The 16,349-nt window shown below is 38.7% G+C and overlaps 1 protein-coding gene across 1 annotated transcript in view; it reads right to left on the bottom strand.

The window, feature by feature from the left end:
• Nucleotides 1-596: 596 nt before the first annotated feature.
• Nucleotides 597-16,349, bottom strand: part of CDC7 (cell division cycle 7) — a gene marked incomplete at its 3' end in the record, with an annotated part of 35,573 nt that continues 19,820 nt past the window's right edge. The window contains exons 3-13 of the mRNA XM_080623924.1: nt 14,392-14,497; nt 11,710-11,796; nt 9,758-9,893; nt 9,070-9,163; nt 8,846-8,988; nt 7,652-7,901; nt 6,990-7,085; nt 5,989-6,167; nt 4,693-4,775; nt 1,703-1,852; nt 597-964 (exon numbers count right to left, since the gene is read on the bottom strand). Coding sequence (XP_080480050.1) covers nt 597-964; nt 1,703-1,852; nt 4,693-4,775; nt 5,989-6,167; nt 6,990-7,085; nt 7,652-7,901; nt 8,846-8,988; nt 9,070-9,163; nt 9,758-9,893; nt 11,710-11,796; nt 14,392-14,485 — 1,680 coding nt within the window. The 5' untranslated portion in view covers nt 14,486-14,497. The remainder of the gene's footprint in view (nt 965-1,702; nt 1,853-4,692; nt 4,776-5,988; nt 6,168-6,989; nt 7,086-7,651; nt 7,902-8,845; nt 8,989-9,069; nt 9,164-9,757; nt 9,894-11,709; nt 11,797-14,391; nt 14,498-16,349) is intronic.

Genomic DNA, 16,349 nt, shown 5'->3' with positions numbered 1-16,349 from the left:
AGGAACAAAAACTGCACTTTTAAAACAGTTATGCTTTCCTTTTGATGATACAACCCCCAGCACCTGGCCCCTCCTCCAGCAACCCTCCCAAAGAAACCCTGCTCTCTGAAAACAGTCAAAATGAACACGCTTTGTTCCATTGTCAGTCCCCCGCGTACTAACGGAGAACAAGGCAGAGAGATGTAAGTACGGCAAAAAGTCTCTCAAGCACTTTCATATTTCAGTTGTACCTTAAGGCAAGTTTGCAAATTTTAAGGGAATATCTTGAGAATTAAGCACAGAGCTTGTGAAATCCTTTTTCTCTGTAGTTTTTGATCAAAGTTAACTTTCTCAGAGAGCAGGTAAGCACAGCAATAACCCCTCACAAGTGTCTTAGGATAAGACCATGTTAGTGATGTTTAACATCATTTTTACATCTGCAAGTATTTCTTAAACTGACATTTGCAGTCCAATTGTACAAGGCAACTTCAGTAGTTCTGTGCACAGTGTGATGGCATTTCACTGAGTGTAAATGTTGAGAGCAACGAGGCAAAACTATCTCGGTATCCCATTTCCACATAAAATGCATGAAAGGAAGAACAGAACACGGGATCTTCTCAGAGTTTCATGTCTTTAAAAAAAGGATGCAGCAAAGCCTCTTTTGCAGTTATTCTTGTTGCAGGGTTTAAGTCTAGTAGCTTGTCAAGTAGGTCATATGCTTCATCAGGAACCTGATCCCATCCTTTCATGTCTGTTACCTTCATTTCTAAAGCACCATCACCTTCCTGAAAACTCTTTAACTGTTGAAGTTGCTTTCCAACTGGCTCAGGAGCACACAGTTTGTCTGGCAAAGCTGAGTCATTTCCAGCCTTGCTGGGCACTTCATCCTGGGATCTCATACAGCTGCTATGTGATCCTCTCAGCTTCTCACAGAGGGTTCTTAAGTTTTGTGCTGGGACAACTTGAGTACACAGAACTGATTTGCCTAGAAATAAAATTACAGGAAGCAATGTTATATTTTCTATGCAACTGTAACAGAATTCTAAGTTTGTTTCAGAGAAACTTCATGTCTTATACCTCTGGAGAATGAAATTCCATGCTGTGTTACACTGCCAGGTAGCAAGTGCTGCAGCATTTGGCCTGCAAACAATTAGGGGAATGATTATTTCAGTTCTTTGTGTGTTTGGTGGAGGTTTTGTTGTTTGGGGTTGTTTTTTAACAGGCCATCTGCTGGGGTTTGGTTTTGTGTTTTCTTTTCCTAGCCCTCTGGGGAAGGGAGGTGGGCAGGAAGCAAGGTTTACATCATCTGAATATTAAGTCATATTGACATAAGCCTCCAGGGCAAATTTTGCAGGAATAGAAACGTTTCCCTCAAGAATTCTAACTAAATGCCAGCAGAAAACATTTAGTTGGCATGTTTCACCTCGAGTGGCCTTGGCTTAGTGAAAAGCAGTCGAAAGGTTGGGAAACCTATGGCATGAAGTGCCCCGTATGGGAATTATAAAATATAGCAAAATACAAAGCTTTCTTAAAACTCTGTACATACAGACCAGTGCTTTTAGCGTTTTACATGCAAAAAGTGTGATTTACCTCCGAGATGACTTGCAAACCTATAAATGTATTTATGTATGTATTAAAAAACCTCATAGATTGTAAGTCACTGCACTAAACTGCAGACCAAGCACACGTTTTCCCCTCTTCCCCATAATGAAGGTTTGCATACCAAAAGTTTTAGCAGCTTGAATGGTTTCTCTGGATCCACGAACTGTCATGATTTGTGCCAAAGCAGTTAAATCATCACTTGCTTTGTAAAATGGATACCGTCCACTTAGCAGAGAAAGGAATACTATTCCTGCAGACCACATGTCAATAGCTGGAATTGAAAGCAAACTTAGTGATAACTAAATGCAGAGTTTCATCACAAACAAAATCACAACTTCCTGTAAAAAGATACTATGACCTGAAGAGCTTCTGTCAGGAGAAGGCTCTGTTCTGAAGTACTGACTTTGGTTACATAGATAACACTTCAGCAGTGGAAATAGCTATCATTAAGATTGAAGATACAGAAGGAGTGTTTTGAGGTTTTCCATAGAATTCATGTGAGTAATTCCATTAACTTGCTAAATTTATAACGTGCCAAAACAGTGTTTGAGGTTGTTTTACCTATGGTGATGAGAGGGGGCAAAAAAATGACTAGTTTTGATATGAAGAAAACCTTATCCAAAGATCATAAATAAAAAGTAACTCACAAATGAATGCAAATCTGACTTTTTTCTGGTGCTGCGACTGCCACAGTTAGGCAGTACTAAAGAAATTTATCTTGCTATGAACTCTGTTCCTCTTGAATATGAAATCATTTGACAAGATAGCCAGTTTAAGAACTGTAATAGTAGAAGTTATTCATCACTTTCATTGTGTTATGAAGAGTACAGAGAGTGCTCTGGGGATGGACGCCAAAGCATGATGGAAACTTTAATACTGAAAGTTATGAGAATACCTGTCTGCCATAAGTTTTTGGCTCACTGAGGTGCACAGTTTGTGAGATGGCAAGGAAAATGCAGGCGAGAGTTTGAAAGGTTCTCAAACCCTGAAGAGAAAAAACTAACAATTGAGAAATAAAGTCATAGTTATTCTCCTCTTCAAAAAATAACTAGTAAAATAGGCAGTAATTAATTTGAATGCTTTAGTTAGACATACTATTAGCACAGGACTTGGGGGGAAAAAAGAGTATTAAGCTGACTTCAGTTGCAAAACCAGATTCTAAGTCTTTTAAGGAAAAAATAACCCCCAAGTTAATAATTTGGCATAATTTACAGTGGAAAAAAGTTGCATCTTCATAGTTCCTGTAAAAAAAAAAGTTATAGTATTACTGTATCACTGTTGAAAAGGCCATACCCTCTGTCTGAGGTGGTGTACATCACCCCAACTGTGTGGTAGGCCAGGATCTTTAAAGAAGCTTAATTACTCATGGTGAAATTAATAGCCCTTGGATCTCTGAATGGCTGGCAAATCCTGGCCTTACAGTTGTGGTAGAGCTGGGATCATGGGCACACTGCAAGATCCTGTGCAATGACATCAAAGTCATGAGTCCTCTCTATGCTTTTGTCTAGTGAGAACCAGTGAGGCAGACTGAGGAAGGGGGAATAGAGGGACAAGCCAAGTTAAAGCGTCACTGGCGCTGTATAATGTCAGTTTTGGGGTTTAGGTTGTATTCTCTGCACTGTGAGCCTGGGTCAGATGCACTCTGGATAGAGTCAGCTGGATCCATCTGGTAACTTGGTCTCAGCACAGAGACCAAAACTAATAGTAAGACTGGCAAAAATACAAGGAGGTGACTGCAACAGCCCCAGATGGAAGTGGACAAGAAAATTTGTTAGTTCAAATACAACATCATCTCATAAATATTAGTATTAGTCTACCCAGCTCTAATGAAGGCTTTTGTTGACATACAAGAGCTTGGGACCAGTGAGTCAGTACTTTCAGGGCCGTCTGCGCCACACCCAAGGCTTTCCAGATTTATCCATATTCTCTGTAATCCTGCGCTCCGTTAGAGAATAGAAAGCGGTCTGAAAGCGTATTTAGCACCAGCATGCGTCCAAGATTTCCTAGGTATGTCTTCTTTCTGCCTAAATTCTGTCTAGACAGACTCAGAGATTGTCTAAACTTGTCCTGGATTTCTGGATGTCTTCTGGCCCATAAAGCTGGCTGTTACAGCACAGGCATACTGACTCCAAACAGCCTGCCGTGCCTCTCGAAAGCCCAGTCATGCCCCCAGCACAGATGTTGTTTCAAATAACATCAAGCTATCTGGGGATAAGCTGATCAAAGACATTGTATGCACACTCAGAAGAGACTTAACACACTTTAAGTACTGCAAATTGACAATTTTGCCAAAAGGTATTCAGCAAAACAGTGGCTAATTTTATTTTAAATCAAATTTTTTACAATGTTTGTATTTATTCCCCAGGAGTGAAAGCTCCTGTTGTACACCAAATGTTTAACAGGTAACTTTGCTTTTCTTTGTCCTCCATTCTTCAGGTAGGCACAATCTCCCCCATCCTACTTGTATCAGTTAATGCATTAAAGCATCCCTCTGCTCTTGCACTGGTATTTCCCCAGCCTATTGAAACTTCACTTGCTAGTTTTTAACCCTGAGAAATTAAAAATGCAGTAAGAAAAGAATGTGCCCTTTACAGACCAGCTATTTAAAGCAACAGCAAAAAGGAAAAAAATCTGATAAAAAGTATTAACCAATGCTTTCTAAAACACATTTGTAATTACACCATTAGCTGCCTGCTGTGACAGCAAACTACATGTGACAATCTGACTAGAGAAGTCTAAAGTTACCAACTCTTCTTCAGATTTATTAATGATTTTTGAATAAATAAGCCCATAAGCCAAGAAACTGGATAAAAATTACAGCTCAGTTTTCTTTTAAAACGCGCTGTGTTCAATTCCTGCACACGGCACTGCCCTTGAAGTGAATAACAACACGTTCAGGTTTCAAACACAGGAAAAACATTCCTAACTTGTTCTTACTCTGAATAATACTTTTAATTAAAATCAGGAAATGCTTCATGAGTGTTGGAAGGGATGATAAAATGAATCTCATAGGTAAACAAAAATCCTCCCGTAAAAAAGACAACATAATATGCATAAGTAACAACGATCAAAAGCTGAAAATGGCACTGGCTTCAGTCTGTGGTGCAGTACCTGTGGTCTGAGTGGGGCACTTTGTTAACACTTCTGGTGCTCTGAATCCGGGTGTTCCTGCCCTGGGAGCAACTTGCTGACACCTTGTAATAAGAGATAAACATGTTTAGAATATCAAGTTGATAAATTAGTTCTAACTATAATAACGCTAAGTATTACTCGTGTAATATGTGCAAACAGCCTAACCCAGTCTTACTCCAGTTGTATAGGAGTTTGAAGTGTCTTATAATTACAGAGTATAAAATTATGTTGCATAAGATAATTATAAGCCTTATTCTATTATTTTTATAGTATTATCTACCATAAGGTAATGCCACAGAAATACTTATTGCATACTTCACTCACAATGACCTTTTTCAGTTTCATTCAACAGTACCACTGTTTTTGCTAAAGGCTTCTCTCCATAGGAAACTTTATACTTGATACTGATTAACCAAAGGCAAAAATATGCACTAGGTTCTTGAATAAGGCTGCTCTGGCTTTGTATTAGTCCACAGCAAACTGATGTTCACTATTTCCGAGTGCTGACAAGAATTCACTTTTCATTAGATTACCTAAAAGGTGTGAGATTATCAGTATTTAAAAAACCCAAAAATACTTTCTAGGGTTTTCAGAGTATGACCTCCTTCTCGGGCCACTTCTCTTTTGAGCTGGGCAAATTCCTCAAGTTTGAAGTTGATAACACCATATTTTGACAGTCTGGGAAGAGGGGACCCCACAATTCCATGGCTATGCCTAGTAAGCAGAATTCTCTGCCTTAATCTGTGTGCCTTAATGTGTAGATAAAAGGCAGTAGTAGATCATAACCAAAGCTAACTGCAGAGGGATAGAGCTGAGCTGAGTTACTAAGATTCTCTAACCTATTATTAAAATTATTATAAAAAAGCATTATTTTTAAATGAACAGTCAGATTTCCTTTTTACGTTTCATGATTTCCAGAATCCAAACCGTTGGCGTGATTAAGGCCTATTAAACAGATAAGTACTAATGACAGATGGATGTATTGTCTCCTTTAACTGTTGTAATTAATTCAAGCAATTTTCTACAACACATGAAGGTGGATAATTAAATGCAACAAAATCATTAGCAGTGAATCCTTCTTGCTGCATACAGTGAACCAATTACTCCATGAATCCCATGAACGCTTCTTGTTTAAAAAGAGAATGCTCAGCGTTTTAAGGGTTGCACAGATCAAATGCTATCTTTTACCTACTTAATCAGCTGTCCAGAAATTCACGTTTCTGACTTTGCTTGACAGCACACAGGCAATTTTACAACATTATCAAAGCAAATTACCTTGAAAGGCAAACACTGCAAACTCTGTCTGTTGCGTAACAGTCACAGGTCAGGTTTGAGGGACAGGCACTGGCAGCTTTCCTGGCTGCCCCATTGCTCACTGCTTTGGTAGAAATAGTCTTCTTCTTTGTTACTAATTTCCTAGATGAAACATCTATCATCTTGGATTGTTTTATGAGCTGCAATGTAGATATTTTAGAGAAGGTGACATATTTAAGAAACTTCCCTTTTACATACAGATAGGCCAGTTCCTAAAATACTAAGACTGAAGAGATGCTCATGAGCAAGAAGCTGCAATTTTAGAACAGAAAACAGCAAACCTTTTCAGTAATATCACAACATCTATAAAACAGACACTGGAGCTTTCTACATATCCTGGTTTCCTCCTATTTCCCTTCAGAAAACATTTTCCAGTGTTCACCAAAAACCAATATACATTAGATATTCTGAAGCTACAACACAGGTATCTCTCAGGTTAGTATAGTGCTTCAAGAATTCCTTTGGCTCAACAGAAGAATAAAATAACAAAGTATATGAAATGCCACAGCAATATGCAGGCAGAGCCTCTAATTTAGAGTAAGATCATCACTGTTGGCCAAACCTTCTAATTCAGTTGGGGTTTCCCCCTGTCATATTAAATACTAACTACAAAAAGTGCAGAAAAATATTTACTACAAGTTTTATCTCCAGCTTCAACTGCAAAATAAATGAAAAAAGAAGTCTGAAAAGTGTATCATAGTTGTACAGATACACGTGTAGCAGAAAAGACAAGATCAGCTTGGGGGACAGCTACATAACTAGCTCTTGAAGAGTTTCAAAAGGGGCTGAAACAGACATGAAAAACTATTCAGGCCTTTCACCCAAGACACATTTTAATAATCTGCTCCAAAACTTGTAGTTTCACAGCATCCTGGAGTAGTGTCCGATCTTACAGAACAACCAGTTCTGTAGTTTTTCAGACACCTAACAGATTGCTCTTACTCGTAAGTCATACTTCTTACTTTTGTATTTGAGTTCTCTTGGTATGTGGAACTATAGACATTGAAATTCCTCTCTCCAAAGACAGAGCGCTGGACAGAATGGTGCACAGAATCCTCCTGCAATACCAACAGAAAGGACAATGAGGATCCTATCTAACACAGCTGGATACTGACAGTTCAGAAAAACAAAGTGTGAAGTGACATAAAACAAGAACAGCAGCACGGTAAGTCATTTTCAGACATCACTTTACTGGGAATGAGGAAAACATGGTCTAGACAGAACAGCAAACATGCTTACAAAACCAATCACACCTCAGAAGTGCCCCAAGACAATCTGAATGTCATCTGTGCTGTATTTGTTATGCAACTTAGAAATCAAGCACAGATGAATAATTACTGGCTTGGAGAGGAGTTCCAAAGCACATCACTGAAAAGTTAAGGCTGTCTAAATAGAAACCCATGCTAGGGTTTTTTTACACAGCCTCTGGCACTGTATTATATCTAACAGGTAATGAATGATGCCAGTAAAACCAGTCACTTTGATGTGACAGCTGTAGTTCTGTGCCTCGCATTAGGACCTGCAAGACATGCATGTACAGCTTTTATTCTAGTATTACATCTCCCCCTGATGGATGAAGTAATACATTAAGCATACAACAATATTAATGAAAAAGTCTGAGAACCTTTCCTCCTCTTCCTTGTTTAATCTGTATTTTTGATAGTGAGATGGACCTTTTATCAGCTGCTTTTGAGGCTGACTGTTGAGCTATCTGCGTAGGTGCTGTGACACTGACAGAAACCCCATTTCCCAAGGCTGTGGTGGGATTATTTTGCAAACAACTTCCCTGCTGATCTTCAGAGTGGACAGTTTTGAGAAGTTCAATTTTTGTATCAGGGGTTCCTTGTGCCAAGCCAAAATCAACCAAGGCATACCTGAAAGACATAAATTTACAATTAGAAGTCACAAAGTACCCATCAGTAAGTTCAATTTACTATTCATTACTTGTTTACTTATCTTTCTTTCAAGCTTTACTCAACATTTTGCTTATCTATACTGCTGCCTGATTTTCCTCCTCTTCCTCTTGTCCTTTCTTAGCTATCCCCTCAATGTTTTCACCCTATACCCATTTTATTTCACTGGTTTTTGCCTCAAAATCTGCTCCACTTTCTCCAGTGGTGTTAAAAAAAATATTCCCAGCAACTCCTTTATGGGATTCTTCTAATCCTACAGCTCCAAGCCTGCAGCCAAGTGACGTGACTTGACCCGTGCAGGATTCCCATGGTCAGAGGACAAATGCAGGAAAGATGCAAGAAAAGATGCAAAGACAAGGCTAAAAATGCTGAGAGTTTTGTCAGACTTCACCCACTACTACTGGAATTAACTTCAGTCTTCAAACAGGTAAGACCACATTAGCTCACACTTCAGATCTGTCTTTAAAAGAATTATTTTCTATTACAAGTAGTACAGATACAAAACCCTTGTCTCTGGGTCTCAAACTAAACTCCATGGCCTCCACACCTGAAGTAGAGATTAAGGGTCAAATAAATGCTGGAAGAGCAAAACACCACTACAAATTCATTTTGGCAGACTGAATAAATAAACAAATAATCAGTACTTCTCCAGTTTTTAAGCTTATGGTTTGGCAAAGTATAATCAAATCTCCCTTACAAACTTTTACTACATAGAATTATAGAATCATTACCCTCAAATCCCTAAACACAGAAAGAAAAGCTTTACAAATGAGTATTTTTTAGCTTTATTACTTAAGCACATTTTATGCAGCTGGAAAGGAAAAAAAACCCAAAAGCTTAATTGTGTTCTGCCAAGGCACACATCCCCACCTGAGATCACAAAGTGGGTATCTGGACAGACTTACTGCTTTAGCTGCCTGTTGTAGAGGAAGTTACTGGGCTTGACATCACGGTGAACAATCCCAAAGTGGTGAATGCGCCTCAGCGCTTTGAACAGATTAAACATGTATTCCCTCACTTCTTCAAAGGAAAGAGAATTCAAAATGTCCTGAAAGATTATACGATACTGTAATTATGCAACTGCTTTCAATTAAAAGGTTTTACTACATGTAAAAAGTCTGGGACTCACCAAGAAGGATTCATGTTCCAGGTATGGCATAACAATAACCACATGATCATTCTTCCTAAAGCAGTATTTAACTCCCATAACATTATCTTGTCCCCTAGAAGATAAGTAATGTCACTGAATAAAGACCAGAAGATGGATCTTTATTTCCCTTTATTTCTTAAAAACTTCAGCTAGGCTTTCTTTTATAATCTAGTTTATATATTTGACAGCAGTCAGTTGCCATCCTGGTGCCACTCATTGCTATGTTCCATTTGCTATTTGTAGTAAAGGCTCCACAGATTACTTCTGGGGCTGTGGTTTGTAGTTACCACTGTAATTAAACATAGTACCTAACCTTTGTGATACCAGCTCCTTTAAGAAGGTGTCATTCAGCACACTCTGGTGACAATTATTAATACTTGAAACCACATTTTTTGATGAAGACATTTTTTTTCCAAGCATTTCAGACCTGGAATTTTTCTTATCAGAGATACATCACAGAACTTCTCAGATGGAAAACACATCTGCAAACTGAGACTAGCAAGAAAGGGCATCAATTACAGGTAAGATACTCCATTTCTTATTTGCTCTTGATAAAAGGAATATACATTTCTGTACTTAAACAAAAAGGCAAGTGAAATGCCAAACTTAAAGAACAGTGAGACAATGTCCAGCAGCTGAAACAACCACTGTTTCTTTGTTTATGTACCCTGCTACTGTGAGGCACTGAAGTTCAGCAGCAATTCGCAGAGGGTGGCTGGTTGGAATCAAGTGTTTCAGAGCCATTTTTTCCTCATGTCCAGTTTGTAGTTGAGCTGTGGCCAAGTAAACAGAACTAAAAGTACCTGTAGGGAAAGGAGAAAACCCCTGTCTTCAGTATTTTTAATTAGGTCAATTCAGATTTCTACAGAAGTGATCTAACTGTTCACAATCCTGCTGCTGTATATTTGATGCTACATCAAAAGCCAATTCAAGAAGAGAAAAATGCAGTTCCTTTTTTCTACTCCTGAATTCAGTGATCTTGTATACAAGTTTTTTATGTCAGTAAAAATGCAAATGTAACACTGTCTAACTTGCCTGGGACACAGAGCTCTTTGAATGTAAATTTCCTATCTTTGATTTGCTTTCTTGTTTGGGTAGCTTACTTTCATCTGACATCTAACTTCTCTCCTTACAATGTAAGTGGGCTATATAATGCTAATCTGGAAAGCATTGCCTTTACTATTCAAAGCACCTCTAAAATTGCTACATTTTTCTTAATTCTGTTACCTTACCTATAAAGTAAGACTTCTCACATGATGAGTAACTTTACTACTTGTTTGCTCAGAGCATTGCTGCATAGACAGAATGTGACAGACTCACTTGAGAAAGGAACTATTCAGACTCACCCATTTCCTTTTAAGTATATCCTAATATACCTCTTGGAAAGTTAATTTATCCTAATGATCTGAATACACAAGTTGAAGCATTCTTCCACATGAATAAACACTACAAATTACATTGATTAAGTATTACATTTGCATCATGCCAGTTCAACAGTCTCTAAGTGCATGCATACATGCAAAAATGCCAGCAAAACCTCTAAATGCTTCTTGCTGTGACAAAACCCCCGGAGTTCCCTACATTCAGTATCACTGATTATAACCAAGTTGGCCTAAGACATTTTTGGTGGTGAGAACTGCTAAAATGAAAGTGACTCCAGAGTGGAATCCTAAGTTGTTTTCCCATAATGCTGCAAACTGCAAAAAAACCCACTGTTTGCTCCCAAGAGCAAAAGCAAGAGTACTGTCCTTAAGCGGAGACTTTAATTATACTGTCTTTTTTTATGATAGGCAGAACTCCTTTTGAGACTGTTTTGGTTTTGAAATTGTTATTGCTGAGGTGAACAGAGCTGGGTTTGGGAGGGTTTTTTTTGAGAGGATTTGAGACAAGAACTTTTAGCCATGTAGCCTGCCATCACAGGTATTCTATCATGAAACAGCCATGGAACAATCCAGCTTCTCATCAACATCTTTGTTTAAAGTGTGGAGTGTCATAAAGCATTTCAGAGATCAAGTGGGTAAAGTTCCAAAAAGTGCTGAAATCCCTAAGCATCTACTTACAGTCCTGCCTAACATTAATTGAAGGTATCTGCAATAGTGTCTGTTGAAGGCAAGGTGTACACAAGTGTTCTAAAATTTGATACCACGTGTCTTTAAAAGAGAAAGTAAGTTTTTGGTGGTTTAAATAAAGCAGCTATAATCTTTCAGTCTCCTCTAGTTCTGCCTATAGAGTTTTGGGAGAAACAAGGCCACCTTAAGGAACAGCAGTTTAATATGTCAAAACTCAGCTGCATACAAACAGATTCCTCATGTAAAAGACATAAAGAATGGAGTGCTGAGGCATTTACTTGAGTCTACCTCAAAACTTTGCAGTTGTCAAAACTGGAATGCTGGTTTTTTGAAAGGCTTTAATACCCCAGATTTTCAAGAAAATACCTTGCAAATATCCCTATGTAACACACATATACCGGCAGCAACATGTATACAGAAACTAAGAAGTAAATCAAGTAAATTTAAGTAAATGTTTAAATTGCATATACGGGCATCCTAGATTTATATTTTTTAAGTTGGAAATATGAAAACAAATCTAAGTTTAAGGTAGCTAAAATAAAACATTTACCTTCTCCAATTTTCTCCTTGATTTTGAACACATTCACAAGCTGTGGCACTGCTTCATAAAGCTTTTCAATATCTTTTTTGATTCCTGCTTTGGAAAGAATGGGGAAAATAGGAATTTTATTGCTTGATTCAATATTAAATTTCTATTTGAGATCATAAATCATAACTTGAGTTCATAGGACAGTGAATTTACATACACAGAGAAAAAACCAGCAGAGACAGGTACCTGTCCGTGCTGACATTGCCATTATCTGCCCTGAGGGGGCAAAATGCTCCTGGTTAGTAAAACATCACATTACAGCTCACTGATAAATGTTTTCATGAGATTTGCAATGTCAATTACATTAATAGACAAAACTACAACAGCTGCTTCTGTGAGTACCGGAGCACATCCATCGGATGCAAATGCAAAATGTAGGAAATTCCCTTTTTTAAGCCCAAGAATACAAGCCTTCACATTGTTACTTAAAATAGCAAACACCAAACCCCATGTTTGCCCTGCATTGAAGTTGCTGCACTTCGTGCTGCGATCACTAGATGGCAGGACAAGGACGTTGTACTGTAGTATTGCAAAAAATGAGGTAGTTTTCCATTCAGTTTACAAATCCTTGTAGTTTTAAGTGTTCTCTGTCCCCTCCATAACAACTCACTTCTTTTGAAGCTATGAGGTATGAAGAGGCTGTGACTCATTTCTGTAAAGCAAGGGTGGGGAATATTTGATTATACAGAACTAAGCACAAACTGGTATTTGGAAAGTCCATCAAATGGAAGGAAAAAAAAGTGTATAGATTTTCTCACCCAAAAAATAAATGATAAATGAAGTTTAACATAAATACATAAATCGTATTGTATCCATTAAAATGTGCTGCTTTACCAGGGCAGGAAACCATCAGCAATGAGAATGATTTTTAAAATATCACTGATATGCTAAAAACAAAGTATGGGTTAGCATGAAACCACAACCTCCGGTGTTAGCTCACTTCATACAGCAACAAAAGCTGAAGGATGCCTAAAGAACCCTTTCTTCTTGGTAAAAGCACAACAAATCAGTTGGTAATTCAAGTTACAGGTAACTTCTGACTGTAATTTTTCTTATTTCAACAATTCATAAAACCCAACATACTTAAAATACTTCTGAGAACTGGAGCCTGCTGCCTCTCCTGCTACATCCAGTTACTTATTGTTTTCCTTTAATGTGTTCCCTCTGCTTCTCCAGGTTGTTTTAAGTCATTTCAGGGGAGATATTTCAGGAATGGAAGAAAAAACCAAACCTCTATGCTACACATCAGAACCTCTAACAGTCATTTAGGATACTTTTGATCAACAAATACAAGTAAAAAGATAATCAGTTATGTCAGGAATTGTATCTAAAAACTGCAAAACTATCCTGGGATAAGAATGACCAGACTTGATTGTTAGTACAAGACCTACAGGGCCCTCTGTCCAATAATCCCTGAAGGAAAAGTCTAAGGTCAGCTGGACAGCTATTATGGGCATTCCTCAGTTTTACAGAGAGGAATCACTTCATTTTCCTGTCAATGTAGTAAAAAATACTATTGAAAGTAACACTGAAAATTCAGGAAGCTACTACATAACATTTTTTGACTTGATGGTATTCACATTGCCCATGTGCTCAAAACTCTATTATAAAGAAATGTATCTAGTATTGCTGTAATTCTTGTAGCTTCGTCACTAGAAAGGAATTGTTGATAAAAAGTTTTATCATTTAAAAAGTGGTATTTTCCAGGTAGTTTGTGCAGTAATTTCCATTTTTTACACAAATGCTCATGTGCTACTTGGCAAGTATGAGACACTCACAAAAGCTTTCTGAAACCTTCAGAAAGGAAGAAGAAAGGCTGAGATTTGCACCATGCTCCATTTTCCTCACAAATACTCAAAGACATCAAGAGATGAAACCATCTACCAGAACTATAAAGAACTTCACATTGAAATGTTATTGCATCACTCAAAGACATAGGCCTTTCCCCTCAGGAAGATAATCCTGTTGCTGAGCTCTGAAACATCCTACACAATCTTCATCCCAAAAGGTCAGCAGCTACAGGACAGAGGCTGTTCAACAGCAACACAATTCTAACAGGCTCTCAGTACACTCATCGCCTATTCTCTTCCAGGGCCTGAATCCCCAGCTGGGTATACAGAACATATAGTCATTATTCCATCAGAGTGTAAGAATAAATAATATCCAACATTTCCTGTGAGAAGATTTTACAGTAATTTCCTTTACTTCCAGTAATTAAAAGCATTTGCAAGAAGTGAGACAATTAAATGTTATTCAGCATCACTCTGTAATTCCAGACATGGATGTGACGAGGAATGACACGACTACCTATTTCTAGGAAAATCAACAGTCATTATATATACAATTTTATTCTCAAGGGCTGTCTTTTTTGAGTTCTGGTATTCTCTTAGAACATTCTGGAATAAATGAGCATAGGGTGAGCAAATCGTGACAAGCTGCTGCTGCTGACGTTCTGTAACATACAAAATATGCAGGAATAAACTTAAAATCAAGAACCACCTCAAATGTTTACATTCCATTACTGCTTTATACAACAGGGTCACATACAGAGAGGCTTACAATCGATGCTGAAACTTCCTGAAGAGATGAAGAAGCATGTCAGCAACAAAATGTAGTGTTAGCAATCTCTGCTTTAGCATGTACCTGAGAGCCTGCCGTTCTCCTCGTGCTTTCCATGGAAGTCTTCAGCCTGATGAGGGTGCTGTTCATCACAGTGAGATCTCAACACTGCCTCCATGACACAACAAACCTGAAGTGAAAAACCCAAGACTGTGAGGACCACTTTGGGACACCTTGGGAAGCATGCAAAGCAGCAGATGAGGTAAGATGCTTCCTAGCCCCACACTCAGTCCCTGAGATGAGATTTAGTGAATCTGAGGAGTTCTTCTCTGCTACCTAAAACAACAGAGCATCACCCATCATCCCAGAGACAAACCAGTAAATCCACTCATCTCTAGTAAGAGGTGAAAAAGGGGGAAGGGAGGGAAGACTGCAGGATAAACTTAGACACAAGTGATCTTCTTTCATCTCTTGTGTGTTTCCTCATTCATATAAAAGCTTTATCTTTTCCCTGAAGGTTGCTTTGAAAGGCAAAGAACTGAGGCGCAAAGAAATAGCTGCACTGCGTTCCGCCAACACACAAAGACAGACATGCTGAAAGAAACTGTAAGAGAAGACCAAAGTATCTTCTCAACAGGAGAGATTTCCCTCTTCTAGGTAAGATTAACAAAGGGCATAATTAGGTGTTGTTCTCCTCAATAACAAGAAATCATAGAATATGCTTATTTTGAACTGCTTCTTTCCAAATCTGGGAAACACTGTAATAAAACTGTAAATTAGTAAAGTGTACTCATAGTGTACAATCAAAAACCACTGATAATCCTATTTCATTAGGAAAGGCAGAGAGCCTCAGGGCAGGATAACGTGTGATCAGTGTGCCTGGGAGCACCACCTCTCACGGCTGCCCAACCCTAGTTCCATCCAAAGACCTTCCTTGCTCGTCACTTTGCCAAACCTTCCAAGTTCTGGCTGAACTTTTCCACAAGGGGGAAACATATCCTGAAAAACTTCAAATCAAAGGATTCATCTGTTTGAGCTATGGAGCTAGAAATGTATTTTATCCCTGAAGAATTTGAGCTCTACCTTTAGTCAGTCATCCCCGTGCAACAGAACAGGGACAGGGAATAGCCTCTTCTTTTGAAGGAGCTTTGCTGGAGAGTGGGACTTGGAAACTAAAGGAATGAGATTAGAAGGATTTCTGGTCTCTCACGGGTAGACACTCCCTCTGCTACTGCTGAGTAGGCAGGTAAGCCTGTTCCAACCCTGAAGTAGCACGGCCTCATTAGCAGAATAAGGAGTGCAAATTAACACAGACATCCCCACAGCCTCCTTGCTCTATGCCAGCCCCAGCTCTTCCAGTTCAAGGCTGGCTGCAAACACCTTGTTTGGGAAAAACACGTGAACGCTTCTGCCTGCAAACTGCCATGGGAACGCACTCAGGGCTTCCTGGCCATGAGAGGGTGGAGGGGGCTCAAAACCCCATGTATCATTTCTATTCCTTTATGGTAAACACGCAAGCTACAGAGTGCAGAACCGAATACCTTGAGTACGTGTGTACATCAAAAAATGTTTACTGATTTGGAAGTGGGCTTAACAGGTATAAAATGGAACATGAAATCTGATTCAGTCGGGCATTTAGTTTTATATTAAAAAACCCCACTTAAACGACATCATTAGACATAAAAAATTAAGACAAAAAGATCCAAAGTTTCAGCTCAAAGAACCTTCCTGCAGTTAAATCACATCTCCAACGAAATACACCATAAACCCCACAAACAACAGATAGTGACAGACTCAAACAGCCCACACAGCTTCAGGGGTTTCTGAGTCAGGTATCTGAACCTTGTACACAGAAACTGGTGATCCTGCTCCTGAATCCTCGGCTAAAGCAATGCTGCTACTAAAATGCAGAGCTCCTTTAAGTGGGAACTCACACATGGACAGCCCTGAGAGAAACGTAAGTGTCACCAAAATAAAAGTTGAGATCTCTGCTTTGTTGAATCCTAGAGTGGTTTGGGTTGGAAAGGCCCTTAAAGCTCACC

Source organism: Psittacula echo (assembly GCF_963264785.1).
Source record: "Psittacula echo genome assembly, chromosome: 7".
Lineage (NCBI taxonomy): Eukaryota > Metazoa > Chordata > Aves > Psittaciformes > Psittacidae > Psittacula > Psittacula echo.
Note: the sequence above shows the minus strand (reverse complement) of the source record. Positions and strands in the feature narration are given on the sequence as shown.